Genomic DNA, 19,824 nt, shown 5'->3' on the forward strand with positions numbered 1-19,824 from the left:
TGTGGAAGCTATTGCCATGGTAACCAATACTCTTCCTGCTGAATGGAGGAACACGACGACCATGAGGAAAATGTTTTAAATGATCTACCTTATTCTGTGATGTTTTTGGTGCCAACTAGGAGAAAAACACCATCCATGGCACTTAGGACAGCCATGCTTAAATGAAGTTGCCTTCTTTTCAAAGAGACAAAGGAAAAAACTGGGGGTTCTTTCAAAGAGAGATAAGGGTTTGAGCTGGCAGTTGCAAACTCTCTGAAGAAGAGCATAATTGGTAAAGACCCTGATGTGGCTAGAGCAGGCCGAAGCAATACCTAGAAACTGTGTTGAAAGTTCTTCCAAGCATGAAAGATCAGATGTTAATAATTTCTCAACATTTGGGAATTTCAGTCAAGATAGTTCATAAGTTACTCATGAGACTTTTTATTTCTTTTTATCCTGTTCTAAATAGTAATTTCTATAAAAATTAAAATGGAAAATATATTTTTAGCCAATACCTATTATTTTAATACTAAATAATATTCTTATCATATACATGATAAATATGTATGATGATATGGATAGATAGCTAGATAAATCTTTATTATATGCCTGTATGCACTGAGTCCGGAGAAAGCAATGGCACCCCACTCCAGTACTCTTGCTTGGAAAATCCCATGGACGGCGGAGCCTGGTGGGCTGCCATCTATGGGGTCACACAGAGTCGGACACGACTGAAGCGACTTAGCAGCAGCAGCAGAATGCACTGAGTCATTGGCAGAAATCTCTTGCCTTTGGAATAAAATCCAAATTCCATGCCTTGGCCTGAGCGACACTGTGGTGGACCCCTGCCCACCTCTCTTACATCGGTTACCCTTCGTCACCCTCTCCCTTGCTACTCTGTGAGTTGGTGCGTCACCTGCAAGGAACAGAAACTCCACCTAATGGTGACTCAAGCTCAGGCTGATTTTCACTAGTTTATTTGCTTCACAGGGAGTCTGAAGGGAGGTGATCCTACAGGTGTCTTGGAAGGTCCAATATGTCATTAGGGTCCAGGTTCATTTCCAGCGTTTCACTCTTCTACTTTCATATGTTGTTTTTGATCCTGGCCCTTTGTCTCATGGTTATCAAAAGACTATACATTTCCAGGCATCATATTCTCACAAGAAGCATCCAAAGCAGAAAAGGGGAGAAAGAGGTAGGAATTTTCTCCTTTATGTCTGCTTTTTTACTGGGGAGAAAGATTCTCAAGAGGGCCCTAGAAAACTCCCTCCCATGTCTCATTGGCCAGAACTGGGTTACAGCTGCTGCTGCTCTTGCTGCTAAGTCGTTTCAGTCGTGTCCAACTCTGTGCGACCCCATAGACGGCAGCCCACCAGGCTCCCCCGTCCCCGGGATTCTCCAGGCAAGAACACTGGAGTGGGTTGCCATTTCCTTCTCCAATGCATGAAAGTGAAAAGTGAAAGTGATGTCCCTCAGTCCTGTCTGACTCTTCGCGACCCCATGGACTGCAGCCCACCAGGCTCCTCTGTCGGTGGGATTTTCCAGGCAAGAGTACTGGAGTGGGGTGCCATTGCCTTCTCTGACTGGGTTACAGGCCAATTCCTAAATCAATCAGACACTTTGGGACAGAATTTTCATGATTCACTTAGACAAATGGTGGTTCATCCCTTGAATCTTCCCATGATGTCTGAACAAAATTAGAGCTCTCTCAGAAAGGAAGAAGAGGCAATGGCTCTCAGACAAACAAACCATATACTTGCCTGATGACCCAAAGCCACTCTGGTGTTCCTGCCGCTCTTCAGCTATGACAAGCTTGTTCCAAAAGCAGGACCTTTTCCACCTGGAACACGTAAGCCTAAGATCTTCATACTCCTTCTCATCATTCAGGTCTATGTTCAAATTGCCTCTCTTACAAGATACCTCATAAACACCCTAGGGAATCTCTCTAGGTCAAGCTTTCAGGAACAAGAGCTGGCAGGAAACAGAACATTCAAATGAGGTGCTTCAAAGCATGCTTTGGGGCTTCCCTCATAGCTCAGTCGGTAAAGAATCTGCCTGCAATGCAGGAGACCCAGGTTCGATTCCTGGATTAGGAAGATCCCCTGGAGAAGGAAATGACAATCCACTCCAGTATTCTTGCCTGGAAAATCCCATGGATAGAGGAGCCTGGCGGGCTATAGTCCATGCGGTCGCAAGAGTCGGACACGACTTAACGACTAAACCATCAAACCACCACTTACAAAGGTAGGGCAGGATATAGGAAAACCAGGGCAGACCAGCCTTCTATGCCTGGAAGGACAAGAAAATGGAGACAGATTTGTGTGGACAGAAGCTGTGTCCTTGACCTTAAGTGCCGGGGTCCAGCCCCAGTGGATCCAGGGTAATTCAAAGGGGAGACAGAACCGGCATCCTAGGAAAAAACTTATTTACAGATATAAAGAGAGATTAGAAAAGGATAGTGTAGTAGGAAACATTAGTGGAGAAAAAGAGGCTGAATAACTTGGTTTACATGGAATACCAATAAAACTCCAAGACAAGGAATTTGCACCACCTACGTAGGCCACAGGCCTCTTTCCATTCTCCCGAAGGAGAGGAGGCACTGAGGCCTCCCCGGTCAGATCTTAGAAGCCCAGGCAAAATTAGCAGGCTTGGTGAGTACCCACGCTCCAGATGGGAATTCAGCCAGAAGGAGAAAGAAAGAATGACACGGGGGAATCAGTCTTTCCAGAAACTGATCCATTTTCTTTATTTTCAGCTTTGCTTATATACTTTTTGTTATACATAGGGATGAATATAGAGTCACGCAGGGTCAGCAGGACCTGACCCTTGTCAGAATCACGTGCTTCATATAAAATTATACAAAGGTTTTAGGGGTTTTACATCATCTTCTGGCCATGAGACCTGCTGACATTTTATGGCCCTTTCTGATAATAGTCAGTCAACCAGAAAACTTATTTTTTCCAGGGGTGATTTTTTTTCTTAAACCAGGCACCACCCTCCAAATAAAGTTGCATTCCTATAGGGTGAGGGTGTAGCGGGTTACAATCAAGAAAAGGAATTTACTTAGCCTAAGGTTTAACATGATTAATCTTAAAGGTTAATACTTATTTCTCCTATATGATAGTTATATTCATTATAAAGGCAGGGAATATGGAGATTTAGCAGCAAATATTGGCTCAACAAATAAAAAACCCTTCACCAATATAATTTCTAATCAACCCACTAATACTATACTAATAATTTTGTAACTTCTCAAAAGAATCTGTATATATAAAGTTTAAAGCATCTCGTGTCTCTCATGCTTGGGAGGCTGTAAACAATCATATGTGGCCGGATGAACCTGCTCAGGCAGGCTAGAGAACCTTCAGAGGAGTTTGTAAGTTGAAATACTCTTGTCACGCCCAGGAATTTTTATTAACTGGAGCTGCAAGTTAACTCCTTCTCCGAGAGAGGTGGTGGGGGAACAGCCCCCCATAAAGTCAGAGGTATAGGTGAGAGCATAAAACAGACTCTGGTTTTGGGGGTAGATGCTGGGGAACAGGGGGTTTCCTGAGGCTTGATCCTGCCTTTGCATATGCCGAAGCCTCCTTCCTCATGACCTTGGCCATGGGCAGAGTTCCTCACGCTGGCTCCCGGCACTTAAGGGTCACAGCCAGTCTGCAGAGACCCCACAAAGAGAGAGCCCAGGAAATAAATATGTTAACTTCATCAATAAATACCTCTTCCCCATCTGTACCCTATCTTCAACTGATGCCCCTGTTTCTAAATCTGACATCGAGGAAGCAAGAGGGTGCAGGAATCCAGTGATGTAGTCTGTACAGTATCTGTTTACAGCAAAGACCTGGGAGAAGAGTACAAGGTGCATCTGGAGGGGCAAACAGAATGTATCCAGCCCAAATCGTAGTCCATTTGTCAGCTTTTAGATTAACAATTATTTTAAAGTTTGGCATATGGAAAAACAAGTACAGTTGATCTTTGAGCAATAAGAAGGTTATGGGCACCAGACCTCCACCCAGTGGAAAATCTGAAAGTAACTTTAACAGTCACCACCCCTGCCCCTCCCACTCAACCAACCACCAATCACATAGTACTATAAAAGCTCGTGTGTAAGTGGACTGTGCATCTCAAACCCCCATTGTTCAGGAGTCCACTGTACTACCACACACTATAAGCAGGAGTGTAAATTGGTGTACCCTTGAAGACACATAAATTTTGACATAGCAGGTCTACTTCAAAGAAATTATCCTATAGATGTGCTTTCTCATCTGTTCAAAGAAAACACAAAATTTATTGTATTGCTATAAAGTTTAAAAAGGAGAGGAAACAACATTTATGTCCATCAAAGGGGACTGGTAAATAAAAGATGGTATAACCATGTAATAAAATACTATGCAGCTATTAAAAAGAATAAGATAGATCCAGAATGTTGGTAAGGAAAGATGCCCAATATAAGAACATTCTGGATGAATACAGTAAACTAAACTGTGCTTTAGGAAGTGGGATTAAAAGTTTGAGAGTAAGAGGAATTAAAAAAAATTTTTCCCTGTTACTCTTAGTATTGTTTGAATTTTTACCACTAATACATATTATTTTCGTAATATAAAACAGGAAAAAGTTATTTTAAAGTATTATTTAAAACACACAAATATGTTACAACATAACAGGAGGACAGAATAAGATATTAATATACATTTTATTTTCCTATTTCCTTCATATACTTTTTTGAAAAAGACTGTATATTCAAAAACATATTTATAGAAAAAGGAGAAATTGAATTGTTTTATTGGCAATAGTGATTTCGTTATCCTCTTCATTAAGGCAACAATATCTGGATATTCTATTTTGGGAAGGATGCTGATGGAATAGCAAGATATTAAAGACATGGCCCCGTGAGGTGTGGGTGTAGGCAGATGTTTAATTTGCAGAAGACAAAAGCAAGGAGAGACATGAGGGCTGACTTCATAGCATGTCTGTCCCAAACAATAGGTGATGGCTGTGTGAATGTGTGTTCCATAGGATGGAATTCCTTGGCTGTCCAGTGGCTGGGACTATGGTCTTCCACTTAAGGGGTATGGGTCCCATCCCTGATCTTGGAAGGAGGATCCCACATGCTACGCAGCCTAGCCAAAACTGTTACATGAGGTAGTAAAAAAATCAATGGAAAGATTTCTTAAAAAGTAAATGTTGGCTCACTATGAGAAATAGTTTAAAAACAATCAGATTTATATCAGTAGAATTGGTTGCCCCAAGAATGATTGGCTTATCCTTCCTCGCCATGTCTGTTACAGCGCAGACTGGCTATTTGACCGACTGGGGATGATGCTTATATTAAATATCAGGAAGGAGTGTGGATGTAAGACTCAAAGTAATATTTTATTCAACGATTTTATGACTACTCAAGTCTGAGCTCACGCCGAAGTCATCCTCCACCATTAGCTTCTCTACACTCCTCCTTCAGAAAGCTTTTCCTCTCCTCTGATGTCACTCATTGTCGATGCAAAGCTGTCAGCTCTTCATGTCCCTCATCCCACAGGACGACACAGAAGCAAAAGGGGCCGAGCTATGAGCTGTGGGACACCCTATTGCTGAGGAGCTGATTCCATGCTGCAGCTAAGCAGTTTGACAGCCTGCAGTGATATGCTAAGAGGGGTGGTATTATATAATAAAGGATTTTGGCTGACATTTTTATTTCTGGTTTCTAGGAGGTAAACTCTAAATCCTTGGAATTTCCCAAGGCATAGAAGTGTCTTTGATATTCATGGTGGATATTTTGGACTATACCTGAGTTTTTTGCTAATGTAATGACTTGGGACAGGAACTTGTCATACCAGAAAAACCAACCTTATAATTAGAGGGCTGGGGCTTTGAGCCAGGTGATATCATCCCCAATCTCTGGGGAGGAGAGAGGGACTCGAGATTGATCCAATTATTCAGTCAATGAGTTAATTAATCCTGGCTTTCTTCTTAATAGCTTTCTTCTTTATACTTTGTAGAGGCAATTTAGGGAATGGTTCAGTGTGGACTCTGGGAATATCCTGCCTGAGTTTGAATCGCAGCTCTGTTGTTTAGCAGCTGCACGTCCTAGGGACCCACTACCTTTCCTAAGTCCCAAGGTTCAGATCCACCTTCTCCTTTACCCTCCCTCTACCTTCTTCATCTAAAGAGCGTCACGTGGAACTTGATCGTTTTCTTTCCTAAAGCAAAGTTATAATATATGCATGGCAAGGCTCTAATTCATCAGCTTTGTTTTCTCACGAGAAAACTCAGTGAACAAATTAAAACCATGCCATTTGCTGTGACTGTTTTCCTAGTAAACCAAGACTTCAAGCAAATTACTTAGCCTCTTGATGCCCAAGATTCTCATTTGTAAAATAAAGGCAGTAAATAATAGTCCCTACTTTATAGCATGATTGTGAGGATTAAATGAGTTAATATAAACAAAACCCTTAGAATAGTGCCCTGCATATAGAACGCACTCAACAAATATTAGCTATTTTTAATCTCTTTATGTGTCATTTGATTTGTATTTACTACATATTACATACTATATAGATTATATATTACATATTATACTGTACATTTACATATATGTTATCTTTGTAAATAGAAAAAAATAAAATTAAAACATGCAAAAATTCAAATTTTCTACTGTGTAAAAATCACATTAATGTGTTTTCAATTCTCATCTAGACAAACTGGCCAAATGTTTGCTTAAAGTCATAACATCTCGTAGTCACCATATAGAGAAATGGAATTAACTTTAGAGAAAGTATTTGAAAATTTCAGTGGCTATCTTAGATGAACATATATGTATACAAAATGCTGCTGCTGCTGCTAAGTCGCTTCAGTCGTGTCCGACTCTGCAACCCTATAGATGCCAGCCCACCAGGCTCCCCCGTCCCTGGGATTCTCCAGGCAAGAACACTGGAGTGGGTTGCCATTTCCTACTCCAATGCATGAAAGTGAAAAATGAAAGTGAAGTCGCTCAGTTGTGTGTGACTCTTAGCGACCCCATGGACTGCAGCACACCAGGCTCCTCCATCCATGGGATTTTCCAGGCAAGAGTACTGGAGTGGGGTGCCATTGCCTTCCCCAATACAAAATAGATATACGTATATATGTATATTTTAAATGTGCATATATATAATTTTAAATTATTTTAAATTCTTCAACCACCTTCCAAATAATCCACAATTCGCATTTTGTTCTCATATACATTTAAAGGAAGAACATTAGATGCTTATCATGTTTTATCTGTGGAATTCTGGGTACTTTTTTCTTTATACCTTTATTTGTGTGTGTGCTAAGTCACTCAATTATGTCCAACTCTTTGTAACCCTATGGACTGTAGCCCACCAGGCTCCCCTGTCCAGGGAATTTTCCAGGCAAGAATTCTGGAGCGTGTAGACATTTCCTACTCCAGGGGATCTTCCTGACCCAGGGACTGAACATATCTCTACTGCGTTGGCAGATGGATTCTTTACCACTAGCACCATCTGGGAAGCCCTTATACCTTTATACATAGTCTAAATTCAGTTAAGTCATCATATATTACTTTTTGTAATTAGAAAAAAATTATACTTAACTATTAAATTCTTTTTATCAGAATCCTCTTTGCATTATATGTAGAAGAAAGCAGAAACAGAAATCACTTGAGAATTCAGTGACATGAGAGATTGCTTTTAAAACATTCTGAAATTATATTTTTATTGGTTTTAAAAAGATTTACAGCCTACTCAAAAATGCAATAGAGAGGGCACCACAAAACAAATTTGTTTGAAAGCACTAGAACCAGCACATGAATAGTCATGACATTCAGTGGCATGTCCCTTGTTGAAAAATAGTTTTTATAATCTCTAATGGTGGATACTTTACCAACAGGGTAAGCTGCAATATAGAACAAAATGAAAAGATTTTGAAGATAGAGATTAAAGATATTAAAGATTAGAGATGAGAAAGTATTTTAAACTTCCTTCAACTGTGTTAATACAAATTGCAATCCTATATGGACTTGAAGAATATCAGCATTTATATATATGGATACTAAGAATATGGACTTTAGAATCAAACAGATTTTGAGTCTTCTTGGCCCTGCCAGATAGCCTAGATAAGTTACTAACTATCGCTGAGCCTCAATTTTCTAGTCTCTAAAATGTGAATAATAATAATACCCTTAAGAGCTTGCTGTAATAATTAAATGAAGTATAAAACACTGGTACCTTGCAAATGCTTAGTAAATTCAATTTTTTTTGGTATGAAAGACAACTGTCAGTTTTTTGCTTCTTTTACTGGCATGAAAATTAATTGCATTCTTCCTACTCCTTTTATAATCAGCTGCATAAGAGGAACTTTATAAATGGAAAAGCAACATTAGACTATGTAAGAATTAGAGAAACTGACTTCAAAGTTGTTTCTATAATGTATTCCTTTCCTTTAAAGCATCCAAGACCTTTGAGAGTTTTACACAGAGGCATACTAGGCCAACTCTGTGATCTTATCAAATGTAAAAGGAAAGCAAAAACAGAGAATCTAGCATACACATACAAAATGTTTTCTCCTTTGCCCAGTGATCTCCAAATCCTTCTGAACTGCTACATTGCAGTCTTTTCCGTCCTTAAACTGGTCTGCAGCTCATCACTGACCTGTGGATTTATCACATAGGTGCCAGAGTAAACTTCTAGCATTTAAAGAAAGCCTTTTCTTGCACAAAGGCTGGGTTTTGAAGATCTCAAAATTGACCTCAAAGTTTGCTGCATGAGTTAACTGAGGCCTTAAAAGCACATTGGGCTTCCCAGGGGGTGCTAGTGGTAAAGAATCTGTCTGCCTATGCAGGAGACACAAGGGACGTGGGTTGATGCCTGGATCAGGAAGATGAAGGGAACAGCAACCCACTCCAGTGTTCTTGCCTGGAGAATCCCATGGACAGAGGAGCCTGGAGGGCTACAGTCCATGGGGTCGCAAAGAGTCGGACACGACTGAGTGAGCACACGCACATGGGGTACGTATTACAGTTTTTAGCTTAACTTCCACAAAACATTTTTCCTTAAGGGGAAAGTCTCTCTTCATGGTTCTTCTGCACTTCTCATTCAAGAAGACTTCTCTGGAAGGACAGAACATCCCACAGTTTGGAGCCAGAGAGAAAGTGGCCCACCTCTACCCTTCACCCAGTATCTATTTCAGGGTGAACTCTGGGACTGTAGCTCTATGGAGCATTCCTCTAGTCCATGACGTTTCCTTAACTATCAGCATCTGCCTGAGACCTACCCCTCTAAAAAGGGGGTCAACACTCCTGGGTGTGAAGTGTATAGGATGAGTTTCTTCCTTTCTGCCTACTTACGCAAACTCAGGTTTTTCCTCTCATTTCTCCCATAGTTATTATATTTTCTACTTGAAGGAACTTAGTATCGTCTATGAACCTGATATTCTGTCTTCCAGATTGCTTAGACAAATTTCAAACAGGTTTTCCTCAGCACAGAGGCATCTCTGAAACCCTGCAGTTTATGCTTTTCCACCTTAAGACATGTTTACTGATTCATATACTGTTTACCCATTTTGGACCGGGTCCCTATCCTTATTTTATTTTTAAAGTAGTGCCAGTGCAATGTTGACCTCATCAAAATTTCTTCTCAGATGGTAGGAAATGTCTTTGCATTTAAGGATTTGAGGGAAACCGTATAATTATAAATCATTCCCACTAGTTTTCCCTTTGGCACAATAGTCTTTACTTCACTCAAGACCTCATACTATTTCTTTGTGAATTTCCATTACAAGTTATGGTGGCTTTTCCACAGAAGATTGTTAATACATTTTTCATTGGTCCTATCATTTAATTACAGTTTCAACTGGTTTATCCAGTATGGTGTGATAGTATCTATGTTTCCACAGCTATGCCTGCAATTCTTCATTTAGATAGAATTCAGATAGGCAATCCATCAGTCCTTGGAAAAGTTTGCCATAGCAGGGTACACAGTTCTGCCAGCAGCTGCACCATTTAACCCTTGATGTTCTTTAAAAACTAAGTAGATCAGGTTCTGTGGATTCATTTCTTTCTGGTGTGTTAACTAGGGTCTCGGACACCTCAATATTTATTCATAAGAATACCTCCTTGTTTCTGTGCAGGGCTTTATGCTTTTCAATTATTTTCAACTTTTCAGTCAGTCCAGTAGTAGTAATCTCTGTGAATCCAAAATAAACGACTCTAAAAAATAAAGCCTATTAATAAAAAAAATTTTAAGTGGGAGTCTTGGGCATGTTTCCTTAGTAAAGATGAAGGAGAAAAAAGAAAACCAATTCATTTACTCTTAGTACTGTCTGTTGAATTCATTTCCATTCCAATTAAGAAATTTCCTTTATTTTCCACTTTACTTCTCCTGATTGACTTAAAGTTTCTTTTCTTGGTTTAGAGTTTCCTGAACAGTACTTCTCCAATTCTTATTGATCATCATCTATAAATAATTATCAACTGACTTTCAAAGAAAGCTACTGTATAGTAGCTTTTATTTATTGGATAGGTACTAATGCCAGGCATTGTACTGAACATTTGATATTTTTTTAGTCCACCCACAACTCTGATGGGGTGGATATTCACCCCACCTTTATAGAAGAAGGAACAGCAGTTAAGCAGGAATTTATTTGTTATTTGCCTACAGTATGACTGGATTTAAACACAAATCTACCCAATTCCAAACCTTTGCTCTTAACCGTTATTTTCTTTTGCCATTTAATTGGAGCTAAATCAAGCATTTCTTAGTGGCTCAGAGGTTAAAGGATCTGCCTGCAATGTGGGAGACCTGGGTTCAACCCCTGGATTGGGAAGATCCCCTGGAGAAGGAAATGGCAACCCACTCCAGTATTCTTGCCTAGAAAATCCCATGGACAGAGGAGCCTGGTGGGCTACAGTCCACGGGGTAGCAAAGAGTCAGACACGACAGAGCGACTTCACTTTCCACTTTCACTTTCCTACAAATCAAGCGTTTCTAGAACTATGGCCAGATTAGAATGTTGACAATCTGCATTCCAGGCTGGTTCTGCTGCAACCAACTATTTGGTCAAGGGCAGGTGACTTGTGGGAGCCTATTTAAGTGTTTGCAGATTACAAGACCTTTAATGTTCTATCATTCTATTTATGCAAATATTCATTAACCCTATGTGGTCATGGGTAGGCACCAAACAAAAGGAAAAAATGATAAAATGTGACTCATAAATTTAAGGAGAACAGTTTAATATTATTCATAATAATCCATCCACACAGGAGGATCATTTGTGTTCTATTATTTTACTTCACAGCTACCTCCCTAAAAATCCCAGAGGCGCTCGTTAAGTACATCCCCCACTTTTGAGTGTGATGGCAGTTATTTAGGCAAATGAATTTTATTCATTGCTATGAGTGATGGATATATGCATTCATTGCTTGACTTGAAACCACTATAATTGAAAGTTTGAATGTAACAGAGTGTTTATTCTGTTATTTAGATTGTATTCAGAAGGATCCAGTGAAGAAAATTAACAGCAGAACTTAGTTTTTCCCTAAGTAATTTTTAGATTTCTCAGCTTCCCTTATTCTTTACATATAACTCAAACTTTTTCCTATTTCCACGTATAATGAGAACTTTCTATGGGGATTATTTAGCATGACTGCCCTCCTAACCACGCCCTCCCAATCCTGCCAGAGTCTTTGCCACACAAATCTTTCTCCACTGTTCTCTGCCCTGCCCAGCAAATTGAAATTTGCTGACTATATTTCCATGATTCCTTGGGAGCTGGAAGACATAGGAGATTTGAGGGAGGAAAGTGGGATATTTTTCCCTGCCTCCTGCTGTATTTTTCCCACCTCTTGCTCATCACTCCTCAATCACATTTTCTGCCAGACTGGTCTTTTTTTCCCCAGCTCCACTTCTCACTAGGTCCTGCTAACTCTGCTTCCTTTCTTTGCTTCTTCATCCCAGGGAGAAAACGGCTCATTCTCTGTAGCTGACTGCAGGTGCCTCACCATACTTTATTTCTTTTCTTAACCTTGCCTATATATAATTGTTTTTTTTGTTGTTGTTGTTGTTGGTTTGTTTTTAATTTTCAAGTCTTTATTTTTAGGCCATGCCATGTGGGATCTTAGTTCCCTGACTAGGGGTCAAACCTGTACCCCTTGCATTGGGAGTATAGATTCTTAACCACCAGAGAATTCCATCCTTGCCTTTATATCTTTGAGTAGTCTTTTCATTAAAGTCTCTTCATTTGAACCACCTAGTGTGATTTTATTTTCTCCCTAGGACCCCGAGTGATTCGCCATCTCTCGCCTAATACCTATTGATTTGGAATTGAAGCACTCCAATCTAAAGTTGACATTGACTTCAGTGAACATGTATTAGGCATCTCGATATGCTCAGGATTATATTAAGTGCTGTGAGGGGTACCAGAGTCATTGGTGATACAATTCTTGCCCTTGAGAAGTTTATAATCTAGTTAGAATATCTGTGGTCAATTTATTAAGCAATTAACTTGCAACACAGGACTTTAAATTTTAAATTAGGTAGTTCGTAATCTAGTCTGGAGATACAAGATAAAATTATCACAGGATATGCTCACCCTCCCGATATTCCATACTTCTCGTACTTTTTAATTTTCTGCTTTGAAAACATTAAAAAAAATTTTTATCGGAGGATAATTGATTTGCAATGTTGTGCTGGTTTCTGCTATCACCATGCTATCGCGTCACCATGAATACAGGTATACATGTGTTCCCTCACTCTCGCTCCTCCCTCCCAAGCCCCACCCTCTCCCACCCCTTTAGGTTGTCACAGAGCAATGGGTTGAGCTCCCGTGTCACACAGCGGATGCCCACTGGCTATCTCTTTTACCCACGGTAATGGACATGTTTCCTTGCTCTCTCAATTCGCCCCACCCTCTCCTTCCCCTGCCGTGTCCACAAGTCTGTGCCCTCCGTCTGCGTCTCCACTGCTGCCTTGAAAACAGGTTCATTAGCACTGTCTTTCTAGATTCCATACATGCATTAATGTATGTATGGAATGTATGTATTAATGCAACATTTGTCTTCTTCTTTCTGACTTATTTCACTTTGTACAATAGGCTCTAGATTCATCCACCTCATTAGGACATTTTATTAGACTGATAAAAGATATTATTCTGAATGAGAAAGTATTAGTGGAATTTTAACTAGCCGTGGAATATTTATGCATGAAATGTCCTGAGTAGGTGAAATGTGTTCAAAGGTACCTGCTGTATAAACACCATGAGGGCCACGAGGTCATTCTTGTGTACACAGGAGGAATTTGTTAGTCAAGTAAGAAAATGGTAGGATATTTGCCACTGATCAATTTGAAACTGTCCCCTATTCCCATACACTAATTGAGTAAGAAACGGATCGACTGTAGCTGACTCTGGACTCTCAGTGGGACTCCTCTGGCAGGTCCAGAGGTCTACACCAAAACCCAGCTTTGCTCATTGGTGTATCTCCTGAGTTGGTTCAGAGAGAAGGCCCCAGAGGTGGGGGAATGGGAAGGTATACAGTGTACTTTGGTATCTAATATGATTATTGCAATCCAATAAACAGGTTCCTATTTTAAGAGCTTGAGTGTCAAAGTACAAACTTGATATTTCAACCACAGGTTGGGAAAGGAAAGACAGAATGTGCAGATAGGTGTTGAGTTTCTCTGTGTACAGACATCAGTGGGTTCTCTTATAGCAGGAAAGGATTTATCAGAACGTAGGGGCTTGTTTTCAAATTCAGTTAGAATTCAGTTATGCAAGAGAGGAGAAAGACTTGTAGGAGAGAAGAGAAAAACATAAGGTTGGGCAGAACAGTGGAAATGAACTAGGTATTACACATGGGACAATGAACAAAAAACCATCCTGACTTGACAGTCAAGTATACTTTGAGAAGGACAAAGTAATGTTGGACATCGTGCTGATGGGAACAGAGCAGTAGAATTTCAAAGCATTATCAGCAGTGTGATTTTTAAAAAAATCTTTATTGAAATATAGTTGATTCACAACAGTGTGTTAGTTTCTGCTGTACAGTGAAATGATTGTTATACACATATCTATTCTCTTTCAGATTCCTTTCTCATATAGGTTATTACAGAGTATTGGGTAGAGTTCCCTGTGCTACACCCAGATGTATGATTATCTGTTCTCCATACAGTAGTATGTATGTGCTCATCCCAGCAGCCAGTCTATAGAATCATAGTTGGTTAGAAATGCTATCATTTTCAACAATCAGGGGTTGGAGTGGACACGATCTCCTGAGATGTAGGAAGAGAGGAAGTTCACAAGTACATTCTCAGCTACGTTAAGGGTGGGGATAGATCCACTAATGAGGCCACATACATTTGTAGCTAATGCAACAATAGCCATTCAAGATTGCTTCCTTTCCCAAAGCTGGAGGCAACATAGCAATGACTTCCTTTCCCTGCAGAGGAGCCTGCTCCCCGAGGAGTGTGGGAAACCAGAAAAGTGCCACCATTTACTGCCAGCCCATCCTGACAGATACTGGATAAAGGAAGGGTCGTAAACATACAGAAGTGAGAATCAGTGGAGAATAGAATTTCCAAGTTTCAGTAACACTGTCTGATTGCTGCTGCATTCTGCAGGCTTCCCTTTTCTCCCTTTACTCTCAGCTCTCCCAATTTCAAATGAGGTGCAGCAGCACTGAGACTCATCCATCTTTAACAACGGCTGCATAAATGTCTTTTAAATTCTTGGTTTTGGAGTAGCAATTATTGGAGCACTTCGCTAATCAACGCCTGGTGAGTCTAATCTCTGAATATCAGACAATTAAATAAAAATGCCTGAACACTCGATGGTAAATTAGCAACACCAGTTATTGAAGTGATACGTAAGTATTTTTTCACATTAAGGTAACAGTATTTCCTGGTGGCTCAGATGGGAAAGAATCTGCCTGCAATGCAGGACACCTGTGTTCCTTCCCTGGGTCAGGAAGATCCCCTGGATCTTGGCAACCCACTCCAGTATTCTTGCCTGGAGAATCCCGTGGACAGAGGAGCCTGGTGGGATTGCAGTCCATGGGATTGCAAAGAGTCAGACATGACTGAGTGACTAACACTATGATATAACTTATAATGACAGTGGCCTTGATTCCTTGAGCTACCAGAACAAAGGACTGACACTATATGACTATTTCAGGCAGTGAAAAATTCCAGGTCTGCACCATTTCCTCCTATAAACCTGTGCTGCGCACATCACATTGATGTGAAATCAGATGAGATAATCATGTGAAGGTGGTTTGTAATGAAGTTATAAAATGCTCAAGAAAACATTATTATTATTGAACATTATTATTATTATTATTGAATGATAATTCAATGAAACATAAAAGAATGTATTGGAAGGTCACTCATAGGTCAATATTTTCAAATTTTAGAAAATATGCTTATTCTTTGGAACTAAATATACTGAATTACATTTTTGAAATGTTATTTATTACAAGTTTGGTATACTGATAACAGTAATCTGAAGTGCCCACCAGAATGAAATACATGCATGAAAATAAAATTATTTATCTCTTTGTAATGCCTTAAAATACTGTGTTCTGAATGTATACAGATATGTTTAAAAGGATATTCACTGCGACACTGGTGTGGCAAAATAACCAAACAAACAAAACCAAGCTGGAAACCCCTGTGTCCATCATTATGGATTTGTTTGAGTGAGTTGCCGGACATTCGTATCGTGGAATGCCAAAGAAAAGAATGAAGTAGACTTTGTAAGTACTAACATGGAAAGATATCCAGGAGCTATTAATAAGAAACATAATGTGCAAAGCAGTGCGTATTGTATGCTTAGTATGTTTCAAGAGCTATATAATTGTCAAGGGATTACCGGGGAAAAGTCTCTGTACCATAATACATGCTAGTAAACAGGAAACCATTCTGGCGGAATACCTGCTACTCCTCTGTTAATAATGGCTCTCCATAGTCCAAGAGCTTGACTTTCTACAAACAATTTCATAACGTTTGGACTTCTTTTTATAATGAGCTTACTCTCTTTTCCTGAGCATAAGCAGTCAAGGCTTTTACAAATGACTGAAACGCCTGTGCATCAAACAAAACCTAAATACATTGATGAGCAGTTATGACTGACTTTGAATCATATATTGAAAGAAATATTGAAGGTTTGAATTGCTAACGCCAAATAGAGTTTAATTCCACTTGTTGAGACCAATTCGGAATTATGGGGCTTCGAAAAAAAGTCTCAAAATATTGATCCCACTGCTTGAAGGCACCAGGCAGTAAGTTCAAAATAAGCTCCAAAGTCTCCATCAGTCTAAAACATCTTTTCCTGCTAACATAAGCTGAAACAAAGATGAGTTTTATCCTCTTGGAAGAGTTTTAGGTTTTGTTTGTGACCAATAAATCAAAGGCCCGCATGTCTGTTGAATGCACTCTAAGCCCCAGAGAGAAACCTGCACAAATGGCTGGAACATAAGTCGAACAGGGTCAACTTGGACTTGCACAAAAGGAAGCGCTGGTAGTGACCAAAGTTAGCTTTGCTGTTTGCTGGAGCAAAGCACCAAGAGTGTGAACTGCTTGCCAGGGGAGGCATTTGAAAGATTCAGGCACTTCAGAGATGAAAGATTACATTTCCTTCGTTTGTCCATTTCCACACCTGTTAAAATGCCTGGATGATGGCTGAATATAGAGAAAACCATAATTGCTATTAAAATTTTTCTGGATATTTAGCAGTATGCAAAACAAATCTCATGCAGACACACAAAACAAGAAAATCTCAGTCTGTGAAGTCTGTGTGGTTGCACGCCATTAAATAATTTTCCCATTGTGGTTTTTAAACTGGGCAAGCCACACACTTAAACACAAACATACATTTGAAAAGCAAGATGATTTCACAAAAGTTATGGTTTCCTTTTACACATGAAAGCATGCACGCACATGAGAGAAAAATTTCTTCAAGACTATTTGCAAAAATAGTTTGGTTCTAGATTGACTCTTTGAAATCTTCAAAACTAGTTATAAATGTAGTATAAGAGAGGAAATTGTTCTTTCGGTATCCTGTGACTGCTTCAGCTGGTTCAATAGACTTTCATTATAGGCAAAGATTCACAATATAAAATGTCTTTTGGAATTTGGAAGTTAGGTTCCATAAATTCACTGTCTCTTCTGCATTATCATATGAAAATGTAAATATAGGGGAATTAAATAATATCTCTTTCTAAAAGAATAAAGATTAAAATAGAAAATGAAAGCTCATATCCTCTAGTAAGTATTTACCACAAGTTCCTAGAAGCCTCCTAGGAAATCTGAGATCCAGGATCCATACTGCTTATAATAAAGAATATTGTAAACACCAATATGTTTATAATTTAAACATATGAAATCACATCTAATCATTTGAGAATGGCATAAATAAACTTCAAACTTTAATTTAAAATACAGTTACTTAAGAAACCAGTCAATAGATAGCATAAGCTTAAGTTTTGCTTTAATTCAAGCTAGATAAGTAACACTTTTAACAGCTAAAATTACATACATTGGTGGATTTGAAAAGCTGAAGAAATTGACTGCTAGGTGAGTTACAACATAATATAATAGAGCTATACCTGTTTTCAACTAATTTTAATTAAAGACTATTCAACATAATTATTTTGCTTTTATTCTTGCAAAAAAACAGTGGACTGTTTACATTATGTTGCATAAATGTATTTGCTTCTACTTGTATAATTGTGCTACGACACAGCACTCCTAGGTCCTGGTGTTTACATATATGCAAAACATTTTATACTGTGTACAATGACATCCACCTCATAGAATTATAATGAGGGATGACAGTGTGTAGAAAGCAAAATAAAAAAGCAAGGACACATTTGTTGATTTCGAGCTGATCCCACGTAACTCTTAAAAACTTTGAGTCAAAAAGATTTTAGAGTGAACAGTAAATAAGCATGAATAGCCACAAGGTTATTAGTGTTCGAAGAATGGGTTACAAATATGCCATGATGCAAAGACTACAGTTCTTTAGAATAAACGCAGGTAAGTTACTCGACATTTTTTCACACTCGGTGTTTCAAACAAGAGAAATTTTATAAGAAAATTAGTGTTCATGTAACTCCAGAAATTTCCCTCATATTAAAATTTCCTGATCAGCCAAAAAAGGCACTTCACATAAAAGAAAGCTATTGAAAGGTTTTCCTCAAATACAGTTCAATGAACATTTGTTCTTTGTTGACTTTATTACACAAGTGCTCACATGAAGAAAAATATAGATCCTGTCCTGCTGAGCAGGGGTCATAAATGAGATACTCAAATAATCGCAACACAGAGTGATGAGTGCAGTTATGAATGCCTGTATTGTTGCAGGAGTAGCAGAGGAAGTAGTGAACGCCTGGGTTTTTAGGGATGACTAGGAGCACAACGGGAAGATAAGGGGCGGAAAAGGGTGCCTCCTACCATCCATCTCATTGTTCAGTCACAAAATAAAATATATTATAATTCTATAATAATTTTGAAGGAACTAATAATAAATCAAAAAATTTTTACGAGTACAAATCACCTTAGCATTAAAATCAATTATTGTAAGTCATTTTGATTCAACAAAAGAGACTTTTAAATCTGCATATTTGAAAGTTCTATCGAAAAAGTTGGTCAAAATAAAAAGGCACCTCCTAACTTGCAGACAGGTGGAAGAGGGAAATAAAGGCACACACTCAGGTGCCAGACTGCCAAAGTTTGATCTCAGGCTCTGCCTTTGACTTGCTGTGTGAGTAACGTGTGTGTGGGAAGTTACTTAACCTCATGACCCCTCAGTTTAGTAAAACAGGGATGATAATTACTGTAGCTGATGACTGGTTCAAAACCAACCTGCTATTCTATCTAAGGGGCTGAATTTTGATAAAAGTCCCAGGAAAGAACACCCAGGGCTTTCACCTTGGTCTCTGACCAGTGATTCCAAATTTGTTGAGTTGAATCCATTCAGCAGAAACCATGATCAATGAGTCAGCTGGGAAGGGAATCCACCTCTTTTCTGCTTGCTGCACAAATGCTGAAGGACTGTTTCATAGACTCTCTTGGTACTGAGGGCAAGTTTCCCAATATGGGAAGTAAGCCTGAAGCCACTTAAACTCTCACACACACACACCATATATATATTTTCCTCCCACCAGAGAGAAGGAAGATTAACCAAACCGTTCTAAAGTCAGCTAATAAAGCACAAGCATATCAAAATGAAACTCTGCCATAAAGAAGCAAAACTCAGCATTAGAATTCTGACAAACTTACCTGCTGCTGCTGCTAAGTCGCTTCAGTCGTGTTCGACTCTGTGCGATCCCATAGACGGCAGCCCTTCCCCGTCCCTGGGATTCTCCAGGCAAGAACACTGGAGTGGGTCGCCATTTCTTTCTCCAATGCATGAAAGTGAAAAGTGAAAGTGAAGTCGCTCAGTCATGTCTGATTCTGTGCAACCCCATGGACTGCAGCCCAGCAGGCTCCCCCCCCCCCCCCAGACCATGGGAGTTTCCAGGCAAGAGTACCTAGCAGGTAACGAAGGCAAAACGCCCAGTGAGATTTCCGGGCACTGTGTCCTGCCCTGTCACTGACCTTGACACATTAATAACACAGACCTCAGTGGGACTGCCAGACTACATCATTTTCTCTGCACACAATTTAATATGGACAAGGGACTTCCCCGGTGGTCTAATAGTTAAGAATCTGCCTTCCGATGCAGGGGACGAAGTTCGATCCCTGATTGGGGAACTAAGATCCCACAAGCCACGGGGCAACTAAGCCTGCTTCAGGCAGTTAGAGAAGCCGGTGTCTTGCAGCTACTGAGCCTGCACCCTCTAGAGTCCTTACTCCACAGCAA

The 19,824-nt window shown here is 39.6% G+C and overlaps 1 protein-coding gene across 2 annotated transcripts in view; it reads right to left on the bottom strand.

Annotated features, from left to right (window-relative positions):
* The window catches only part of HOMER1 (homer scaffold protein 1), a 158,088-nt gene extending 138,543 nt beyond the window's left edge, over positions 1-19,545 (bottom strand). Inside the window, exon 1 of one of the 2 annotated variants that reach the window (XM_069595383.1) lies at positions 19,242-19,545. In XM_069595383.1, coding sequence (XP_069451484.1) covers positions 19,242-19,372 — 131 coding nt within the window. In that variant the 5' untranslated portion in view covers positions 19,373-19,545. The remainder of the gene's footprint in view (positions 1-19,241) is intronic. The other variant, XM_070292464.1, reaches the window with a different exon arrangement.
* Positions 19,546-19,824: the final 279 nt, after the last annotated feature.

The sequence above is a fragment of the Ovis canadensis genome, chromosome 7, assembly GCF_042477335.2.
Source record: "Ovis canadensis isolate MfBH-ARS-UI-01 breed Bighorn chromosome 7, ARS-UI_OviCan_v2, whole genome shotgun sequence".
In the NCBI taxonomy this organism is placed as follows: Eukaryota; Metazoa; Chordata; class Mammalia; order Artiodactyla; family Bovidae; genus Ovis; species Ovis canadensis.